The following is a 23811-nucleotide window of genomic DNA, read 5'->3' as shown; positions in this document are numbered from 1 at the left end:
GATGTATTCTACCTGACAGTGAACTTGCAAAGCTTTTTATGCATATCAAATTGTGAGCAAATGTATCATCTTTGAAATGAACTCGGACCTGCACAGAAATATACATGAAGAGACGATGCATTCAGCATTTTGTATGTACAACATCTGTAATCTATTGTGTTTGCCACGTTCTCAACCTGTAATATTCCAGCCAGACCTTGTGCTTTTTCATGGCTGACAAATTCACTGGTTAAGTGCTTTGAGCGCTCATGAACTCAATGGATTTGCTGTGTATCGTGATCCAGGAAGCATCCAACCGTCAGCGGCCAGATTTCAAGAGTCATGCGGTGAGTTAATGCATATAAATGGGGTCTCTATGTTACAGTGTGTGTTTCTTTCAAGAGTCATTGTCTCGGCTCGGTGTCATCTGCATTGTAGGCCTGGTGAGGGCTGTTTTTCATGGAAGGTGAGCAGAAAATGGAGGGTGTTAAATGGTTTCATAATCAGGGGAAATTTTAGCTCTGAGCCACATGGATCGCTCGCAGAGCAAATTCAATTCCGGCTCTTGGAATTTGACTCGCTGTGGCTTCGTCCAAAGAAAATCCGCCTCAAAGGAGAGGAATGTAATGGAATAGGATTGAATGTAATGATGGTGGACGTGTGGGTGCTGCAACAGTGTGGGAATCACAGAAGAAGTGTTTAGTAAAATGGAATATACGAACATGCATGTCTTGAGAGCTGAATTCATCAAATTTAACGAGGAAATCATATATATATATATATAAATGGTATCTGGCTGATAGGGATTTCATGGGTCAAGGACATGACACAAATTTTTTGATCAGGTCTAAAAATTTATTTAAAAAAATCAATTAACTCATACATACAATGACTTGAATACACCTTTTTTATGATGAGCACATTTTTAATTTCTTCTTATTAATTAACATTTTGACATTTTTGGGCAGTCAAAAATGTCAGGGTGATATTAAACTGTCCTGACATCATAATGAAGGAAAATCCTCATTAGAATAATGTGACTGTCTGTGTCCATATGTTAATAAAAGCACTTTGTATAATTGTACCTGTTTTATTGGCGACCCACATGATGGTCTCTGTTGATATGTGACTGGAGTTTCCCACTGCGAACGTCAGCGGTATTTGCCACTGGAAGCTGAAATGAGACAAAGAGAGAAATAACAGATGAAACGCTTCTGTTTGATCTCAGGAGTTTAAATGTCACTGTATGACACGTATAATCTGACACAAATGAACGCCCACGATTTAATGGGATTGTGGGATACATTTGTGTATCCCTATAGCAGGCAGAGTGACAAAATCAGGAGTATCAGATGATTGTGAAGCTCAAAGAAAACCCAGCAGTGTCAAAGCTCAAAGAAATCAGCTTTCATTCTTTCCCAGTGCTTTGCTTTCTCTCTCTCTCTCTCTCTCTCTCTCTCTCTGTCACACACACACAGCTGAGTATCACTCATCACCCGATCGCTGTCATGTTCTGTGTCGCCACCTCATTTTGATGTCGATTCATCTGTGACTCTATAGCTTTCATGTGCTATTGTGTGTGCATGAACATCTCTAGGTATGAACTCTGTCTGACAGCTGTCACACTGGATGGCCGTCCCTCTTTCAGTCTGTCAAAAAATCTGACACACACGTGGACGAGTTCTGCTGTCTGCCAGTGTAAATTACCCCAGACAACAAGAGTGCAGCTGAGCTGATCCAAAGCAATAAATACTGTAACATTACGAGATCTAATGTAAGACTGAATCATTTGAACACGCTCCAAACAAATATTTGAACTTTATTTAACAATCCCCCCCCTTCCTCAGCTTTTTTTATATTTCACTGGGAAATTCGGATGATCACGGACAACAAAAGTCAATTCTGTGCTATAGGTTTAAAGGTACAATATGTAATTTTTTTGCTTTAACACTAGAAGTGCCAGAATTCCATAACTACAAGAACTGCCGCAAGCAGTCATTTTGACCGCTAGATTCCAAACTCTATATCTTTAATGATAAATACACAAATTGAGAGATTAATGCATTTATTGTATTAGGATGTATTTTAAAAACAAAACAACACCAACCTGTACATTTAAACAAGTTTAATACATGTATAAATAAATAATATCCGTAGATGTCCTGAAAAAAATTATGGAGTAGCCTATGTTTTCATGTTTCCACTGTTCGATCGCGCCCGCGCCTTACACACACACACACACACACACACACACACACACACACACACACACCCCATATTCCAGCAGTGCAATCTTGACATTGCAGCCTGTTCATTATAGCCATAATAAAATATAATAATAAAAGTCAACCTAACATATAAAAATTCCACTGCTCTGTTATATAGTCAGTAGCCTAGTACAATTCGTACCATTTTGCGGATGTGAAGAGGGCGATTTTTTCCGTCAATATTGGAACGTGAGTGAAGTACAAAGCCTATAATACAGAATAGTTTACCATCCAAATACATTGCAAATGTTGAAACATTTTGATTCTAATTAGAGAGTTACGTGAGCCCAACGCCGCTTACTTTCACTTTCGCTTATAAAGTATTTCATTTTGGCTTGTTTATAGTTATTTTTCATTCTTGTTCTGTTCTGAATATCATTACATTTAAATGATTTGTTGTGGAATATGTTTTGTGTATTTTTTTACCACATTTTATTGTTGTGTATATTGGTATATGTATAATAATACCGCGAAATTCAGTGCGGTCAATATGACCGTCTATGGCCGAAATATGTAAATATGTTCATTTGTTTTTTTGCCTTATGCGTAATTTATATGAAAAACATTTTGAAATGAAAATACAGACACTTTTAGAAAAAGTCAGGTACCAGCAGGATTTTATTTATTTTTTCAACAAAGTTATTGCAGATATAAAATTCAAAACGGTCAAAATGACTGCGGTGGCACTTCTAGTGTTAAAAATAGCAAAAATCACTATAGCTATTTTTTTTTTTTGTGTACTTACATTATCCCGACTGTTTCCAACAACTTTCAAACCAGGAGAAATTTGTCATTTAATTCGAAGACAGAGACGTTTCTTTATTTCCGTTTTGTCGCCGTCAATGGCGTCATATCCGCGTTCTCCCTGGTTTCCGCTCGTACTGCCATAGTAACCAGAGCCCTCTGATAGTAACCAAGGCGACAGACGTGGACAACTGTGTAGTTCGTAATGTCTATCTGCACGCTGTTGTTGTTTCGTTCAAACATTATGGACCATGGCAAGCAGACTTTGGATAAAAAAGGAGAACTAAAACGAGAATCAATATCAGCACGGTGTTTTCGAGATGCCTAGAGCTCCACGTCCGAGACTTCGACCGCTCCTACATGTATTTTAAATGAGGTGAGCACATTTACATAAAACTAATCAATGTTATATAGTTCAACAATGATAAAATGTTAGAATATGATGTGTATGTTATTCTAATGTTGATCTAGCTTACTGCTAGTCTCAAACAGACAAACTAACACATAGAATAACAGTGTAATGTTAGACCAAGTGAAACAGCGCTGCGTTACCTCACAAGTTTAATTTGTCTAATAAACTGACCTGAGAGTAGTAATTCTGCACTTGCGTGTAGTTCGGTAGAATGAAATGTCCATATTCCTTTTATATCCGAGGGACTGGTGTCGCGTGTGGAGCTGATAGCTGTCTCTTAGCAATCCCGACCTGCTTCATATTAGTCCATGAGCCAGGGGGGTTGATCGGTATCAACGGGGGGGCAAATGCTATCATTGTTTTTTGGCAAGGTATACACCCCTAGTATTAGAAAAATCATGATAGCAGTGCAGCGGTGGTAGCGAAATCACTTTTTGAGCTCATGAAGTTACTAACCCCCTAAAATAAATTCCGTTTTTGAAATCTGGTGTATATCTGGTTTAGGCTCATAGGGTTATTGTCAATATTCTATAATATGGTGCTTGGTATCGTTGGAAAGGGGACCTTTTAGGCTTTCATTTAAGCGCAGTACTGAATCTGTCTGATAAACACAGAGGTCACATGACTTCTTTAAACCAGAAATAACACACATTTTTCCACAATTTCCGCCTAAACTGTATGCTTTCTTTTATCCCTGTGGCATGAAAGAACACCACGGACACAAAACTCAACAACTTCAAAACTCAAGGCACTCTGATGACTCAGAAAATGTATAATATACCCATACTATTTATTTGTGAGAGCCTTAAATTAGACTTGTGCAGCCATTCAAAATAGAATAGAGCCAATAGAATGGACAAATAGAATACCCTATTAGTCCAGGGCCAAATGGCCTATCTATTCATGTACAGTTGTAATAAAAAGTAATTGTTTCAATAGTGTAGTCAATGGTGTTGTCAACATAACACTTGTAACATAACACTTGGTTTAACAAAATGTTTCTATCATGTATTTTGATATTCACCCACTTTCAGTTAGAATGTCAGAAAGGAGCTCATGCACGGAATGTTGATGGATTTTGACAGTTTGACAAGGTTTTGTCAGTTTTGTGAAAAGATTATTGGTTCAGTTGACTGGTTATAACAACACTACCAACTATGCCATCTTCAATCAACTTTCATTGAGTTCCAGGGGTATTAAATGTAAGTACAAAATACTTTTTCTCTTGTGCTTGTGAATTGGTGGGGAATAGTAGCAGAATAGTAGCAGTAGCTAATGTAAGCTTGGTGTTTTTCACACTTATACTTCTTCAAAATTGTAAGGAGTACGGACGAGGACTTTTCAGAGGCTGAAGAGTTTCTTTAGCAGAGGAGAACATGGCAGAAAGACAAAGAGGGAGAAAAAATGTGTTGCAGACAATGGATGACAGTGAGTTAATAAGGCGCTATATATTAGATTGTGCAGGGATCATGTTTGTGACCATGTTTGTGACTGATCTTATTAGAGACGCGTTAACATCTCCGACACAGCGCAGAAATGCCATAGCGCCAGAAATGAAAGTAATCACTACATTACGATATTTGGCAACTGGGAAAATGCAACAATGCAGCAGTGTGTAATGTACACAGTCACATGTAATTTCAAAGTGAAGGCTTAGAATAGACCCTATACTTAAAATCACTCTTTTTTTCCTTCTTGGACAACCAGCCAATCACAGTCTTCAAAAGATTGTGTCATACATAGCAACGGGGTCAGCCCCTCCTCCTCACTAAGATGAAAGTTTTTGTCTTTTCCTTGCTCAGAGTTGCTCTCAGATTGGCCCCGAATTGCTAAGCTAAGACTCCTATGTAAAAGTTTTTAAGCTAAATTAAAGGACAAGTTCGGTATTTTACACTTAAAGCCCTGTTTTCAGATCGTTTCTGATGAAATAGAACGGTTAAGATTGAAATTTGGACACATGCTGCTGGCCCGAGAATTTTCGGTTTCTGTGGTAGCACCACCCACCTCCACAATGGCTGCATAGGTGCACTGGAACAATCCTTCCTAAAACACATTAAACTTTCATTTACAAAGACGTGAAACTCACCGAGTGGTCAGGGGTGTTCACTGATATGCTCACACAAAAAACCCAGCAAAAGATGCTTTCCAACAGGTTTTATCGTAGTTTTTGTCCAACTCCATTGACTTGTATTGGATGTGCTGTGAGGTACGGTATTACTCCGCCGCTGGAGTATCTATTATTCAAGCTCTCAACGGAAAAATGTACGGGTGTGAGGCGTTTGGAAAAATAGGTCCACAGTTTTACAACGAATGGTAAAACACCTGTTGGAAAGCATCTTTTGCAGCTATTTTTGTGTGAGCACATCAGTGAACACCCCTGACCACTCGGTGAGTTTCACGTCTTTGTAAACGAAAGTTTAATGCGTTGTAGGAAGGATTGGGGGAGGGGGGGTGCTACCACAGAAACCGAAAATTCTCGGGCCAGCAGCATGTGTCCAAATTTCAATCTTAACCGTTCTATTTCATCAGAAACGATCTGAAAACAGGGCTTTAAGTGTAAAATACCGAACTTGTCCTTTAAGAGTTTTCTGAGAGGATTCTTAGAATCTTTATGAATACGGGCCCTGGACTTTTCTCTCAGTATAAATCAAGTAGGGCCTACACTGAAGTGTAATTTTAAGTATATTTCTGAGAAGTACATAAAATGTAGACTGAAAGTATACTTTCTTATTTTAAGTTTAAAAGAAGTATAAGTGTGAAAAACACCAAGCATACATTAGCTACTGCTACTATTCTGCTACTATTCCCCACCAATTCACAAGCACAAGAGAAAAAGTATTTTGTACTTACATTTAATACCCCTGGAACTCAATGAAAGTTGACTGAAGATGGCATAGTTGGTAGTGTTGTTATAACCAGTCAACTGAACCAACAATCTTTTCACAAAACTGACAAAACCTTGTCAAACTGTCAAAATCCATCAACATTCCGTGCATGAGCTAATTTCTGACATTCTAACTGAAAGTGGGTGAATATCAAAATACATGATAGAAACATTTTGTTAAACCACTTACAAGTGTTATGTTGACAACACCATTGACTACACTATTGAAACAATTACTTTTTATTACAACTGTACATGAATAGATAGGCCATTTGGCCCTGGACTAATAGGGTATTCTATTTGTCCATTCTATTGGCTCATATTCTATTTTGAATGGCTGCACAAGTCTAATTTAAGGCTCTCACAAATAAATAGTATGGGTATATTATACATTTTCTGAGTCATCAGAGTGTTGAGTTTTGTGTCCGTGGTGTTCTTTCATGCCACAGGGATAAAAGAAAGCATACAGTTTATACGGAAATTGTGGAAAAATGTGTGTTATTTCTGGTTTAAAGAAGTCTTTAAACTTCTTTAGGGGGTTTTAGGGGGTTAGTAACTTCATGAGCTCAAAAAAGTGATTTTGCTACCACCGCTGCACTGCTATCGTGATTTTTCTAATACTAGGGGTGTATACCTTGCCAAAAAACAATGATAGCATTTGCCCCCCCGTTGATACCGATGGACCAAATTTGGGGCCCTGGCTCATGGACTATATCACAGTCATGATAAAAACATCAATGTATTTACTCATCCATAAACATTATTAGATCGGTCGGCTTGACGTTGACGACAAGATCCATAATTCTTAGCAAATGTTGCGTCATCAAACTACGCCTTTGTTATTGTAAGAGAAAGAAATTACATATTGTACGTTTAATGTTCTATTGCTATTTAATGTGTTTTCAAATGTTACAGAATTATGTGAAAAATTACCATTTATACTTGAAGTTGAATGTCTATTTAATGATCTTCAATTAAAAGTAGTTAAATCAACAGATTGTTTATAACTAAAGACTATGTAAGTATGGTATTTAGGGTAAAAACGTCCCTTCTGTAGAGGCTAAATGCACAATAATTGACATTAAATAGTTGGCTGGCTGTTTCATTTGTTGACAAGACATGGTTGATATGATTTTATATACTTTTTTAATATGGTACAATCTTTTGTTACATTCAAATGTTCAATATCATTATCAAGTTGGGTGTCTACCATATTGAAAAATGCACATTTTACTTAAGGTGTGCCTTTCGCACCATTGTACTTTATTCAGTGCCTGATAACTTGATAAGAAATGACAGAACAATGTAATGCTTAATGGTGTTTTCATGCTTAATCATGAAAATGTCATTTTATCAAAGCTAAAGTGTTTAAAAAACACCATCCCTTCCTTTGGTTAGCATCTTAGCTTGGCTAGAACAACAGATCATGATAAGCCGTCTTTTATCTTGAGGCAACATGCTAAAAAACACTCACAAACACAAACACATAGCAACACCCTGGCAACCGTCACAGCAGCCTAACACTGTGGCAGTGAACTTTACAGAGGCACGCACCACATATTCCTCATAAATGTCAACATTTAGTGATTAAATATGAGAAGAGCCGTCTGGATTATTTCATGATGTCAGTCTTGGCTGTGGGGAAAGGGTTGGATCATTAAGGATTTGTGTTAGTTGGAAAACTGACAGGAACGGACAAAAATCCTTTTCAGGCTGCTGGTGACTCACCTCCATTCATTCAGGAAAGATGATTTATGTTATTTAATGTGTCTTAATTATGTCTGAACACGCCTCAATTAGGGTTTTGTGAAAAGACAGACTGAAATCTCTGTTATAAAACAATATGGGAACTCTTTACTTAATGCCTTTATGCATAATGCATTAAGGAATTCATAATTGTAGTATGTCTTATCATAAGTAACTTTAACCAAAGTTAAAATGCATTATAATTTTTTTAGATTCATTAGTTCACCTGAAATTGGTTGTTTGTCTTGTGTTTTTTAATGCATTATACTTTCTAAAGGCGTAACATAATTATTACAATGTATGTGGTTACAATTATTCATAAGTCCATACAATTCATTGTAAGGAGCATTACAAGGCATAATGAATGCATTAAAGATACTTTTATAATGCATTATTAAAAAGGTTTAATTAAAGTGTCACCAACAAGATTTTTAAAGGCAGCAGAAAAGGCTGTAAACAGCAGACACTGGAGATGCTGGGATGAAAGTTTATATCGCAGAGGATATAACTATAACACAGTTGAGAAGACATTATGCATAAGCTGAGGCTATATGAAGCCTGCTGGGAAACAGTATTTAAACGCATATGTTTATAAGGAGACTATAGCGAGAGATCCTGTGGTAGATGAGCGCTGATAACAATACTTATGAATTTCAGAGATAATAGAAGCATCTGTGTGTGTGTTCAAATGAAATCACACAGATACATTTACATAAAACTGTGTTCATCAGTGGGATGAGAAAAGAAAGAAAAGAAAATTAAAGTTCTCCACAGGCTGGTAATTTGGTGGCTCATGTTTGTTCATTTATGGAAGCGTCTGTTATCATCATCGTTATTTACATCCCTCAGGAACTTTGTGTTATGGCCCAGAGCTTTAGCTAAAGCACGAATGAAGAGTTCAGTCTCTGCAGCAGACGGGTAAAGTGTGTGAGAGATGAGACACGTGGGCATCATTTAATGTTTATGGAACAAACCCATGTTTGTTATCTACAGTGGCCAAGAGAGCTCAACGCGCTGTAACTGAAGAAAACACATGTAAATAGAAAAACACCCGCAAATTAAGAAAACATCTTCATCAGTTTCATAACAAATACTCACAACACAACCAAATCAGGGTTTCCGTTGTCCGGTAATTGCCGGACATTGGCCGAAAAAAAAAATGAAATGTCCAACAAAATTAAATCTCTCCGGTCAAATTGTCCGATTAAAATTGTCCTAACTAACTACACGAGACGCGACACGCGATAAAAGGTATCTTTTCCATGTTAATCAGAGTTTTTGTCCTAACCAGACGCGACGGCGACACGCGACATTTCTAATTTAGAAACGGTTTCTATTTTTCTGCGATGTCACGCTGGAACATCAAACACAAAGTGTGGCAATGATAATCTCTGGTAGGCTACTGTTTATGTGTTTTATTTAATGTTAAAAGCGTGAAATGTGACTTTGAATATCATTTAGTGCTCCAGCTTTGAAGCTGTAAAAGCAACAATGGATATAATTCACCTCAGATCTTGAAATTAAACAAATGGAAACATGAACGTTAAAACTGTGAACAAACAAGTGTATTCTTTGACAAAGAATGTTTTAGTAACTCAGTAGCCTATGTATTTTTTTAAATGGTGTAATATTTGTGAATGTTATTATGTAGCTACTTATCCATTTTCTTACGAGTGCCTCAAGTTTACTCTCTTGTCCAGGGATGTCCAATCCTGCTCCTGGAGGGCTACTGTCCTGCAGAGTTTAGCTCCAACCCCAATTAAACACACCTGAACCAGATTATAGGCATTCTAGAAACTTCCAGGTAGGTGTGTTGAGGCAGGCTAGAGCTAAACTCTGCAGGACAGTGGCCCTCCAGGACTGAGTTTGGACACCCCTGCTCTAGTCAGTACACATTTCATACGGATCACATCGTTTTATTTTGTTTTGAATGGTTCTGTTTAAAAGTAGAGATTTCTGTAGATAATAGATATATTTTTTTTTTTATTTTTTTTTAGGTGTGTGAGGCGAGTAGGCTACCTTATACGTTAAATTTCGGTTCATGGATGATAGCTTAACGTTAGCTCCAGTTCAGGCGCTGGCGCCTCCATGTCGTGATTATTTATTGTCTGCTATATTTACTTTTTATTTATTAAATCGAGAAAATTGGATAATGAAACACTGATTAAAATTAAGATACAATTAATACAAAACGAAATTCGTTTTAAAGAAAGGCTTTGTGCTTTCTGTTTGAGGTCTCTGTGGAAGTTTTAAAGCAGACTTTTAGTGCCGCTTTGAAGGGTCGCGACGCGTCCGTAATGGAGAACTGTCACGTAAGATGGTAATATTATTATTATAAATAATAAATCGTGTAATAATCCCGCCCCCCTAATTAAGAGGCGATATCTGACCGGCATATCATCAAAAATGTCCGGAAAACGAAACCTCTGCCGGTCACTTTGACCGGCACCATTTTTTTCTAGCGGAAACTCTGAACCAAATACAGAAACGCGCTGCAAATACCACAACGGAAATGTTTTCAGGTGACCCCAATAAGTGACAAACCCGGCTGGGATGCAGTTTCACACCAACCTCACATACATATATCTGCACACTATAAGACTATATAAGGCTCAAATCCACCTCGGGACTGTGAATAATTCACAGGAGTGACTGCACGTATCCAACACAGTCAAGTCTGCAATGGGAAATTTTATTTGTGCCTTCAAGCACTAATAAGCTGTTTATAATCTCCATGACATCACCTCAGCACAAAATCTGTGCTGTGAAAAATCCGAACAGAAGTCAGGTAAGATACGAGTGTAAAGGTGTTAATGAAGCAACGTTTCAGCTCCAGACTTTTTACACTTGTGAAAATAACAACATGGATCTGCAAACTATCTTGGACGTGTCAAACGGTCCTTTGATGATTTCAAGATTTCAGGTGTGTTGAAGTACAGCGTCATCATTTAAGGTATAAACTTCTTCTCTCTAATGAATCAACTTTCTAATGACTTATTCAATCTATACTAACTTAATACTGAGGTTTTATAATTGAGAAGAAAACTGTGGCCTTTAAGCTAACTGCTATTATGCTAACAAGCTGAAGTAAACAATCAGATTAGCTGTAGCTGTGACAATTTCAAATAAATATTTAGCATTAAATACAAATTAGAAGATCTTTACAAAACCCTAACTTTGTAAAAACAAGCGAAAATATTTATAATGCTAGCATGCTAGGCTTCCACTGTAAATGCATTCATATGTAAATGTATTACTGAAGGACAGCGTCATCATTTCAGGTATAAACTTCACTTTTCTAATATTTACATTTATGTCCACTTTCTAATGACTTATTACATTTTACTAACTTAATACTGAGGTTTTATAACTGAGATGAAAACTGTAAGCTTACTGCTAATACGCTAATAACAAGCTGATGTAAACAATCAGATTAGCTGTAGCTTTAAGCGTCTGTGACCATTTCAAATAAATATTTAGCATTAAATACAAATTACAAGATCTATACAAAACCCTTACTTTGTAAAAACAAGCAAAAACATGTTTAGTTATCTATTTTTATAATGCTAGCATGCTAGGCTTCCACTGTAAATGCATTCATATGTAAATGCATTACAATAAACATATTTTCAGTCTTTTTACAAACTGAAGGAAGAGAATAACAGACCAAATATGATGTAAATACAGCTGCTGTTGTATTTAACCCAAAAATATTCCTTTAATGCACGTTTGAAAGAAGATGTGGATTAGATGTGGATTTGCGAGCTCTTTGCTAGCTGGATTATGAAGCTGCTTCAAGATAATATCAAAGTGTAGCATAAAAGCCAGCATGTGTTTCAAGTACAACGGTGTGGAAGAAAGATATTTTTTTCTGTTGAGTTTGGACATCTCCAGACAGACTCTGGACCCTCTATGAACTTTAATGAGATGGCAGTGGACATGAAACACTCAAACGGAGTGTGAAATACATTCAAACTGACCTTCTCTGTTTTCCTTTTGTTGCTGCCAATGTTTCTGTCAGCACATTTTGCTAGGCTGGCTTAAAGCCTCAAGTGAGGTGTTACACTGCATTTACAAAGGTGCCAAGTCCCCCTGCATTCTGGCAGGTTGTCTGGTACTCAGCTGAAAACCCGCCTGAGGGGCAAAACAGGAAAGAGACGCCCCCTACTCGCAACACAGCTTTGCTATTGACTCCTGGAGCAGCTCTGCTTCTGAACGCCTCCGCAGAAGACCGCAGCGCTCAGAAAACACGTTCATGTAGGAGGAGACGTTCAGAGGAAGGTGGCTTTGTCTGCTCTGAACAAATGAACTCAGGAAAGAGGCGGACAAACACATTTCTACCTGTATGTTTCATATTTATGAAATTAGATGGCTTGTTATGGAGAGCTAGCCTAGCCGTGCAGAATGAAGAAAAAATATTTTATGATGCCAGAAATTATGCTTTTATCTCACTAGAGTTATTATTATCTCCTATTTCTAACTAATGGATTCAACTTTTAACCACCTTAGTGTCAAAAAGCAACCACAATAATATATCCAATAGATTACAAGCTAAGAAATGTTTTATCATGTCCTGAAATTGCAGGTGTTTGACATTGATATTGTTCTCACCTTGAGAAACGTTATTATCTAAATGGCAATACTGCTTAACATCCCTCACCACACACACTGAAACTGACAATAAAATTCAATTCTTGAGTCAATTCTAACAGTGTCTGATCCAAAACAAAAGGAGGATTTCTAAAACGGATCAGAGGCAGTATTGAATTATTCATCTCACACAAACGAAGAATTAAACTAATTTATCTGCCAGTGACACATGCAGTTTTCTGTGACAACGCAGACGGGTGCCAAACATCATGTGGCGGTGACGGGTTAGCATAAATCGCTAATAATAAATGAAATGCTCAGTTTATAGCAGCTTGATAGCTTGTGTGAGTGAACATGATGTGAGATCTAATTAATACAAATACTCTTTACACTGTCCTACTAAAGAAGAAAAAACATCATAAACCAGCCTAGAAAGTTTGCTGGTATTAGCTGACTGACTAGCTTGGTTTCTATTGAAGACCATCAAACCATTGTAGGCTGGTTTAAGATATTTCTTTTAGTAGGAGTGATAAAAGGCAGACAAGATGTGCAAAGCATTAAACTGTTCACATCCTTTGGATAAGTGAGGAAATCCTCTGGGTTTTCATGCTCTTGTGGGGCGCTAGGCTAGTCTTTATCTGTCTAGCTCTGCTTATAATCTCCATATGGTCTATTCTTCTGTATTTCTTCCAAAATATCTTAAAGTTTAATCTTATTTTTAATCAAAATGGTTTCTTCTCTTCAGCTGCAGAACAACTCTAGGATCCTATTCTCTCTGAGTTTGATCTGATCACAGGAAACTATCAGAGCATCACTGTGTGGGATTTTTACATTATTCAGCATTGCAGTGTTCAGCAAACATACAGGCCTCTGCGTATTATGGTGGATTTTCTGCACTGATTTATGAGCTCATGGAGAATCAGAGGTTAGTTGACTGATGGTGTTTCATTTTCATGCAACAACCTGTTGTAAAAAATAGTCCATTTGACATAATATAATTTTATAGCACATTCGACAAATAGCACATTTGAGATATAGCACACTACCTTTTGTTGAACAGCTCAGGATTCTGGATCTTGGCGTCCGTGTCATAGACAAAGTGCTCTTGGGAGATGGTGACACTGTTGTCAAGACTGTCGTTCTTGCTGATGGTGACGACAGGGTAGCCCATCTGCAGGGTCCAGCGGTCCATGACCTGCGTGATGTTGATGTCCTTTCCCTCCCTCTGCATGGCCTGTGACACAAAATATCATATATCAATCATTGAAGGGCATATAATGGCGAGTAGAAGGTGAAAATAGATTGTGTCTGATAGTGAGTTGTGTTGGTGGGCTTTAGGGTTTAGGGACCACCTAATGAAACATATTAATAAATTAATTCATATTTGATGGCTTTAATGGGTTCTTATGCACATATTTGGGCTGATTCAGGTTTTCTTTGTCTTGCAAAACTAAAATGGATGTAAATAAAAACCCATCCAGGACTTTTAATTAAAAACTCTTAGTGAATAGAAAGGTGATTAAAATTCACTGTTCTTTTACACCGCACACGGAGGAACATTACAAGGCAATTTCCAGTTATCTAACCTCTCTATACAAGAGCAACGCTTGTAAAGGAGTAAAAATAGATTTATAAGTCTGATTTCTTCAAAGGAAGCTTCTCCTCCTTTTTATAGTAGTAAAACATAAAATTGGATCTCACGGCTCATTAATGAGGAAAGCTCGTAATGCGACTAAGTTTCGTCCCTGGAGGAAATATACTGCGTACACGTTTTCTACTTACTCTTTGAAAATGCTTATATAAATGACTCAGAATGATGGACAACTGGCAGTTTTTTGTATGAATTGTTTTCAAAAGTTCTCTGTATATATGAGGAACTTTCAAATGCTTTATGAAGTTTAATCCACTTTTCACCTTGAGCTGGTGTATCGCTTTTTGAAAACGGTGATAAGAAGAGTATAGGTGACTGCAAATCATTGGACAAACCTTGAGAAACATTTATGTAAAAGAAAAAGTATTAAATTTTTCTCCATATACATCAAATATTATAAAGAGTTTGATCAAGGAAACTAGTGGTTACAACAATCCTAGAATACACTGCCAATGGAGTGGAGTGAAATAATGACTATAAATACAGTTCACAAGTTCACACTTACAAATAATTAGATTTGATAGAGTAAAAGAGTGGATCGGCTCCAAGCTCGGAATTTGGCCCGAACCCAGACTACTCCCCCGTATCCCTGGGTGGGATAGGAACTAGCTGAGAGTAGGAGTCGAGGTGGCGGAGGGATGCAGAAAAGACTGTCGAGGAATGAAGGCGAGTCAACTATATATATATATATATATATATATATATATATATATATATATATATATATACACACACAGTATATAGGCCTCCAATCGTAGATCATTTGAACGTGCTCCTCTGGAACTTTGTTAATAAAACATCATATTTCATTCAGAACAGAAATGCATGGACTATTTTACTTAGTGTTTGTGTGTGTGTTGTGTATTTTTAAGGTTATTAAAGTATCATGTTTTTAGCACATTGATACCATAAAATTCTACTGGAATCAATCGTGAGCCAAGCCTTCCATGTGTTTTATAAGAGTGTTTATATAAGAGTATTTGTGTTTCAATGTGTATCAACAAATTTTGAGGTTTCATTTCAATCCTGATGTAGCCGTCTATATCTGCAGTAGACACTGAGGCAGCTTGCTAGGTTTTGGATCAGAGCGAATGTCATTGGCTCTACAGATATTTCCAATCATTTCCATTCACGGCAGCCTAAAGAGGTGCAGCATTCCATACTTACTGGAGCCAATCAGTAATTTTGTATGAAATTGGTTGTAACCATTGGAGAGCTACAGTGTTTCTGCAGCAGTACTGAGTCAGTGTGTTGTGGAGACCCATGGGACTGGAAGAGAAATGTGGCGACAGAAACAAAGTGCTTTGTCAGGCTCTCTTGCATTCTGCAAACTTCAGCTTGACTAGATCAGTCGAGCATGTGAACTTCCCTTCTCCAGTGTAACTGGGACCCTCTTGCTTATAGCAATTGATTATGACTATTAAAATATGAGACTAACTAAGCTTGTATGAGATGACTTTAATTGATTAGTGACTAGGATATTACATAGAAAATGTTAAAGGGGTCCAATTATGCCCTTTTACGAAGTCTTGATTCTTTTTAGGGTATAAAAGAATATGCTTTCATTCTTGATTGTCCAAAAACACATTATTTTATGCACTTTATGTCAAAACATAGCGATATTGACATAGTGATAACACTGTCTTCTCTAATGCAGCTCGCACCTTTTTATCACATATTCCGTGGGCACGGATTATTTAAATGAGTAACATTGAGACTTCACAAGGTCCATAAAAAAGCGTTGTAAACTAGTCGTTCATTGTAGTTCTTGTAAAGTGAATTCTGTTAAATGAAATATCTCTCTTTCGAGTGGACTTTGAGCTTTGTAACCTTGCAGAACTTTTTTATGCTCAAACAGAAACATTATACACTAACCAAGTTGAAAAAGTGAAAAAGCATAATAGGACCCCTTTAAGTGAAGCCGGACAACTTCTCACATCTGTTGATGACTCACAGTTTGTTTACCATGTGAATACAGAAGAAGAGGCTCTGAAGAGGCTGATGACGACAGCTGATGTTCCTACATTATGAATCATTTTTCTGTAGGACGCTTTCAGGAAGCCACTGTACCTTTGCCCTGGTGGAAATAATTAAAGGAAGTGAAGGCCGGTCCGGCGATGTGTCATGAGCTTGACAAAGGGCTTTGTGGGCGCCAAGCACTGCCAGATTATTGCAGCAAATTGGATTTCATGAATAGCTAATGAACACAACGCATATCAGTATTCATTAGATGATGGGCTGTCACGGACTGTTAATGTAGCTAAATTCGTCAGTGCCTCACAAACACAGTCACTGAGAGGAGACCAGGGTCCTGGTGACATGAATTCACCTTTAAATCCTTTCTGTTCTGAAAGAGAAAATGAAGAAGCGGGCGCCCATCAGCCGACACTTAGGAGAGTGATGTGAATGACAAAACGCTTCATACGATGCTGATAGCTGCTAAATGTCCTGCTGTTCCATTACAAACTATAATAACTTTGAGATTATGCTTGAAAGTAATCTCATTAAAGTCATGACACTTTGTGAGATGAGCACTGAGAGGACTTGCTGAGAGTCGTCTGACTTTAAAAGCACATCTCTGTGCTGATGACTTGAACCCAACGCTCAACTTCACTGTGATTATAGATGTTGGCTACGACATTTCCTGACAATGGCCAGCAGTTTCACTCGCTCTTCAGATGTCCTCGTCTATTTCTTAAAAAGCTTAAATCTTACATATTAAATAGATAAGGTTTTATTTTTAATCTGTATTATTTACAACTGCACTGCACAGGTGTGTTAGCATATTAGCATTATGTAGAGTCACACCTCCAGCCTTAATTCATTTTGTTATCTTAGCAATTACATCTGAAGCTGCGTTTCATCAATTAGATTACGGATTACATGATACCTCCGTCCATGAAGGTAAATGAGGCGTATGGAAATGGCATATAAGAAACAAAATTGCAATACTAGCACTTGTTTTGCATGTGTGTGAATATAATAAAGAAACAACCATTCAAAAAAAATGTATTCAGGTTTTATTGTGATTTATTGTAGAAGCTTGAAGGGATTATGGGAAATGAAGTTTTCCATTAACTATATGGTTGCTTCTGTGGTACTAGAAAAGATGGATAATTTGAAGCAGCGAATCTCAGGAAACATACCTGTCAGTGTTTTTGTCAGTCATGCCAAACCCAATATAAACTGTATTTTTGAGGCCAGAGTGACACACCTAAATAGGTAAACATTCCTACAACGGTGGATCATTTTTAGATTTTTCTTGGGTTATTCTTGGCTACACCTGAGCTGAAGGGCAGATGCTCATGTTTAATCTGAGAGACTCATCAGGCTTGTCAGCAATTATGTGACACTTCACTAATCTGGTCTGATAAGATTTGAGTAATTTATAAGTTAATTAAAACCACCAGAATCAGCAGCAGCAAGACTTCACAATCAGTATCTGTGAACATTTGCATTTAGCAGGTTACAGCGATCAGATTTCTGGATCAGTATGTGACCCTCCCATGTGGACCTGTGGAAAACGTTTTCACATTAAGTGAAACCTCAAGTTTAAAAGCAAGACTATCAAACACAACCCAGCCTGCGCATCGAACTCCTTCCAGTGTGGCATTTCCATAAAACCCTTATGTGTTGATGTGAGTAGGTGGTGTATTGGCATGAATTGTGAACCGCTGATGATGTGCAGTTATATAATGGCCTCTGCCCTACATGTCTATGCAACGCATGAATCTCTGAACACCTGCCTGCAGGAGACGCACTGGGTGAATTTAAGTAGGTTGAACACATACAATTTCACTCGTCAGCTCGCCGCTCACTGACCCCATCGATGATTCCCACTCGTGGATGGAGGTCTCACACCCAGAAGATGCTTAAGATCTTACCTCTGATAATTTGTTCCACAAGTCATCTCGCGCCGCGTTCCCATACATATGCGTCATCAAGTAATCCTGCAAACAGACAGAGACGGAGATCAATATTGGAAGAGAAATAAATTGGACTTGGACAGGAACGGTGAACTTGGGAAACGAAATAAGCCCAAACAATAACAGTACTAATCCGCTCAATTCAAGCTGAACATATGCAAATTAGCAGCAGATGTTTGGGTGTGATTGGCTGTCAGATCAAGGAGGACCATAAGGAGGCCAATTAGAGGCTGATTATGTTGTTCAAGTCGATGCTGCATCAGCGTGTCACAGAATGAGTAACATACAAATCAGCAACACAATTTTACAGGAGTTTCTTTCAAGACAATGGTAAAGTTATCCATATTATAATAGAGACCCTGGGTTTTAAAAAAAAATAATGGGGGAAAATCATAAATTCATTCAGTGACTACAAACTTAAATACTCTTACAAAGTAGTACTTTGACGATATCTGATAATCATATCCACATAACAAACTGTCAATGAATTTACATGATACCCATGTACAACTTGCTATTACCTAAATTTAGTAAACATGGTTCTTTTTAAGTGAACATTTATAAATAAGTACTGTGTAAAAAGTGAGCTTTGTGAAGAAAATAAACACCTCACCATAAGTCAGCAAAGTAAATACAAGTACTTCAACATCAATCACAAATGTGCAAAGTGGATGAATATCTGTAATGTTGTATATTACTGAAGCTAAGACACTAGTGGGTGTTCATTTCTCTGCTAAAAGACTTTAATCTGTTAAACAGAGGCAGCGCTTGTGCCAAACGCTACATTATCAGTGTGCCTGTTCTGCCCTGCAGTCTCAGTCATACAGGTGGTGGGCGACATGAAGAAGGAGTCTGATCCTAGACAGCACATTTACATTCATCTGATAAGAACATCTGGTGGGAAGCCTTTTCCCTGCTGTACGAGATTCATCGATAACTCTCGAGTGACCGTGAGCGATAAACCCGTCAACTGTAATCCTCTTCCTGTTGATGAAGTCAAGAGCACATGCTGACATAAAATAGCATGTTCTCTGTTAATTCTGGGGTATGTGACATACAATGGACTGATTTCGAACTCCCTTTATACTGTGTTTTAAAGGGATAATTCTCTCATTTTCCACACTTCTGTGGAATACAGTCTTGTGTTATGAAGTCATAAGAGAGCTTTGTGCGATGAAAAGACCAAGTCAGATTTCCACAGTTAAATGCCAGCACTCAATACCATTAAATGCACTCAATACTATTGGCTTTTGAGTGTATTGTGATGCACCAGGTTTGAAAGATTCAATGAGATCTTAGAGAAGAGACGGTTTAAAGTGGATAATCAAAGACTATAAATATGGATTTGGAATGACATGAGCGTAAACAGATGATGGCAGGGTTTTTATTTTAGGGTGAACTTGTCCTTTAATAAGGTAATTATTTTAGACTTTGTTTCATGAATCAGGGTTAGGCACTTGTTGAAATGTAGACAGGCGTCATGCTGAGAGGTTTGAGCAAATTGCATTGGGATCCTAGCCTGGAAATCCAGACCCAAATCCGAAAGATTAAGGGTCTGGCATTGAGTAATGAAAATCGCCCAACTCGAGGGGCGGTACCAAGCATGCATTTGAAAATCTCACTGCACGCAATTGGATAACACTATGACCAATCACTGTCATGATTGCGCTGTCACTAGCGCTGTCGTCATCTGTTTAGCTTGCCTCTGGCCTGCCTATATCAGATACACAATGTGATTGGTGCAGCTCAATTGTGCTCTCGCGAGAACGGATTTCCAGGGTATTGGGATCCTGAAAGTGTGACTCAGTCCAGCTGGCCTCCAGCACTCTACATGCTCTGCTGAGCTCTCAGAGAGTCTGGGATTTGAGTCTGGAGCAAAACCAGATTCATGTTACCATCCTCTCTCTCTCTCTCTCTCTCTCTCTCTCTCTCTCTCTCTCTCTCTCTCTCTCTCTCTCTCTCTCTCTCTCTCTCTCTCTCTCTCTCTCTCTCTCTCTCTCTCTAGACACATATATAAACTGAACTTGGAATTGAACATTATATACATGTGTGTAGGTGTGTTAGGCTGTGTTAGGCTGTGAGTGAGTGTGTGTTTATTGGATGTTTGCTGCTTTCTGGTAGTCCCTCAGGAGGTGGCAAGATGCTACAAATTTCGCAGCTATATTGGAGCATTTGGCTTCTTCGCCAAGAATGAAACTGAGTTTTTGGGTTGGATTACAGGTGTGAAATTGGGGAAATATTTGATTAATTTTGGGGTAATAGTGGTCTCTGATGTGTTTATATTTTGGGCATTCTGTGAGGAAGTGCAGCTCGGTCTCCGTCATTCCCAGGATGCAGTGCGAGCAGAGTCTGTCCTCACGGGAGAGCCAGGTCTGTCTGCGCTGACCCGTCTCTATGGCCAGACTGTGCTCGCTGAGTCTGTACATCGTCAGAGTTTCACATCACTCACTGTGCTCAGGTAGTTCGCAACAGTGTACTTTTGATTTAGTGCCGAATAACATTCCAGTTTGTGTTGGTTTTTAATGCTGTTTGTCCAATGGGTGATGTACTTGTCTTGTTCTGTGTTGATAATTTGTGCAGGCTGAATGTGTGTGAGTGTGTGTGTGTGTGTGTGTGCTGGGGCGTGCTGATCTCTGCAGGTGAGAGCTAAGTCAGTCTCAGCACCAGCTGGCACAGGGGACTCATCGTTACGCTCAGCTCTTGGTGTTTTAGGGCTTTGTAATGGTATGTGTTGGGGTCGCTTGGTTTTAGGTGTTTCCAGAAATTGATGGCTCTTTTTTGGATGTTTAGAAGGAGAGGGTATTGGCCTAAGTCTGCCCTGCATCCGTTGTTTGGTGTTTTTCTTTGGACTTTGAGTATTCTTTTACAGAAATCTAAATGTAGAATTTCAATCGGATGTTTTTCCCAATTCAAAAAATCTAATTGTATAGACGGACCCCACACTTAAAACAATTGGTTAAAACAATTGGTTCATGGCATTTTTTATGGTATAGCGAGCCATTTGAGCTTTCTCTTTGAGTTCATTCACAGCCAAAGTAAAGTTGCCAGTTGGAGTTATTTTCAGGCCAAGGTAAGTGTATGTTTTTGTGCTCTCAGTGGTTCTGTGTGATAGTGTGAATATGTGTGTTGGTCCCTGAGATCTGGAGTGTTTCTGGAACATCATTACTCTAGTTTTCTGGAGGTTGACGGTCAGGGCCCAGGACTGACAGTAATCCTCCAGCAGATTCAGGCTGTCCTGAAGCCCCTCTTTAGTGGACGACAGGAGAACCAGGTCATCAGTGTAGAGAAGACACTTTATCTCTGTGTCGTGTAGAGTGAGACCTTGAAAGGGAGCATGTTCTAATGTATTGGCTAATTGGTTGATGTAAATGTTGAAGAGGGTGGGGCTTAAACTGCAGCCTTATCTCACTCCGCACCCCTGGTGGAAAAATTCGGTTCTTTGTTTTCCAATTTTAACAGCGCATTGGCTGGCTGTGTACATCGATTTGATCAAATCATAGAATTCCCCCCCTATTCCATGTCGATAAGTTTTAGGTATAATCCTTCGTGCCAGATTGAATCAAATGCTTTCTTGAAATCAATGAAACAAGCAAAAATTTGCCCTTTGTTTTGATGTACATATTTGTCAATTAGTGTTTGTAATGTAAAAATGTGATCGGATGTGCGACATTTTGGAAGAAAGCCAATTTGGCATTTACTCAAGGCATTGTGCTTCATAAGGAAGTGTAAAAGTCTGGTGTTTAAGATGCTGCAGAGAACCTTCCCCAGGTTACTGTTCACACAGATGCCTCGTAGTTGTTGGGGTCTAATTTGTCTCCGTTTCTTGTGGATGGGGCTGATGAGGCCCTTGTTCCAGATCTCAGGGAAGAACCCCACACACAGAACATCATTGAACAGTTTTAGCATGGCCAGTTTGAAGCTTTGGTCTGTGTGTTTCAGCATCTCATTCAGGATGCTGTCAACACCACAGGCTTTCTTGGGCTCAAGGACTCCTAATTTTTCTTCCAATTCTTTCATTGTTATGGGGAAATCTAAACGGTTTTGATTTGCTTTAATTGATCTTTCCAAATTGTCTAGTTTATTAATTATTTCATTTTGATTATAATTTTGAATTTCAGTTGGGCTGTATAATTCTTGGAAGTGGTTTTTCCACTTCTCCCCGTCTTGGATTGCCAGAACTTCTTGATTTGGTTTGTAAAACAATTTCCATTTATCCCAAAATTTGTGTGAGTTTATAGATTTTTCAATTTCTTCAAACTGGTTATGCAAAAACTGCTTTTTTCCGCCAGAGTGTGGCTTTATATTGTTTTAGTACAGGGTTCACCAATCTCGGTCCTGGAGGGCCGCTGTCCTGCAGAGTTTAGCTCCAACCCCAATTAAACACACCTGAACCAGCTAATCAAGTCTCACTAGGCATACTAGAAACTTTCAAACAGGGGTGTTGGAGCTGGTTGGAGCTAAACTCTGCAGGACAGCGGCCCTCCAGGACCGAGATTGGTGAACCCTGTTTTAGTACCTCACAATAAAGAAGGCGGATGTCCGGATTATCTGGTTGTCTGTGTTTTTGGTTCCCTTTCGAGGGAACTCGCGATGCGTCGATAACGCTTTGGGAACGCCCCCGGCGTGAATGCGTCTGAAGCATCTATGTCAACTAGTCCAATGGAATGAATGAAATGCGCGTCACGGGCGGGTGACGTCATGACCAGGAAGCTATAAAAGCGCATCCGGTGAAACCGGCTTTAGCTTCTGTTGCCTCAGCAAGCGATCTGTGTAACTCTGTCTGTCTTATTTACTGTTGTCTGTCTATTGAAATGGAAAAGCAAATGTTCAAGCTCTGTGTTCCTCCTTGCCCGCGTTATTTAACGGGTGGGGATACACACGAGCTTTGTGTCATTTGTTTGGGAGTGGAGCATGCGGTGTCAGCCTTCGAGGGGGCTGACTGCCAGCATTGCGAGCGGCTTCCTCTCCGCACGCTCCGCTCCCGGCTGTCACTTTTTGAGGAAAGTGGTCGGCCTCGCGATCCTCAGGGTGCGGGACCCGCGTCTGCCGAGGCAGCGCGGAGAATGCATTCCTGGGGATCGCAAAAGGATCTCTCAGAAGGGTTGGAGACGGGTCCGAGGACCTTATCTCCTTCCTGTCCTGGGGGATCCAGCGCTCTCTCCCCGGTGTCGGAAGCCCGCGCTGCGGCTTCTTCCGCCCGGGAAGAGAGCCCAATGCTTCAGTGCTCCAGCTCTGAGGAGTTGGATGTGCTGAGCATTGACAGTGAAAAAAGTAAAAGCACAATAAGGGAAGAGGATTCACAGTCCTCTTCTCCAGCGTATGAGGAGTTGGTGGATGTGATTACTCGTGCTGTTGAAAAGTTGAATATTGAATGGCCAGCCGAGAAAAGGGACGCTCGTCCTAAAAGCAAACTAGATGAGCGTTTCCTTCCATCTATTAAATCACTTCCACCACGAGGCCTTCCATTTTTTCCAGATCTGCACAGTGAGCTGTCCAGATCTTGGAATAAACCATATTCCTCTCGTCTCTACAGTCCCCATGTTCACGTTTATTCAGATATTAGGGGGCTGAGAGAATATGGTTATGGGTCGATGCCACAGGCTGAACAGACG

At 39.0% G+C, this 23811-nt stretch overlaps 1 protein-coding gene across 1 annotated transcript in view; it reads right to left on the bottom strand.

The window, feature by feature from the left end:
• LOC307156791 (thyrotropin-releasing hormone-degrading ectoenzyme-like) overlaps positions 1 to 23811 on the bottom strand; it is a 126001-nt gene that overhangs the window by 23845 nt on the left and 78345 nt on the right. Inside the window, exons 8-10 of the mRNA XM_079868335.1 lie at positions 18158 to 18223; positions 13669 to 13856; positions 1065 to 1153 (exon numbers count right to left, since the gene is read on the bottom strand). Of these exons, the coding sequence (XP_079724461.1) occupies positions 1065 to 1153; positions 13669 to 13856; positions 18158 to 18223 (343 nt within the window). The remainder of the gene's footprint in view (positions 1 to 1064; positions 1154 to 13668; positions 13857 to 18157; positions 18224 to 23811) is intronic.

Source organism: Squalius cephalus (assembly GCF_949319135.1).
Source record: "Squalius cephalus genome assembly, chromosome: 4".
Taxonomy (NCBI): domain Eukaryota; kingdom Metazoa; phylum Chordata; class Actinopteri; order Cypriniformes; family Leuciscidae; genus Squalius; species Squalius cephalus.
Note: the sequence above shows the minus strand (reverse complement) of the source record. Positions and strands in the feature narration are given on the sequence as shown.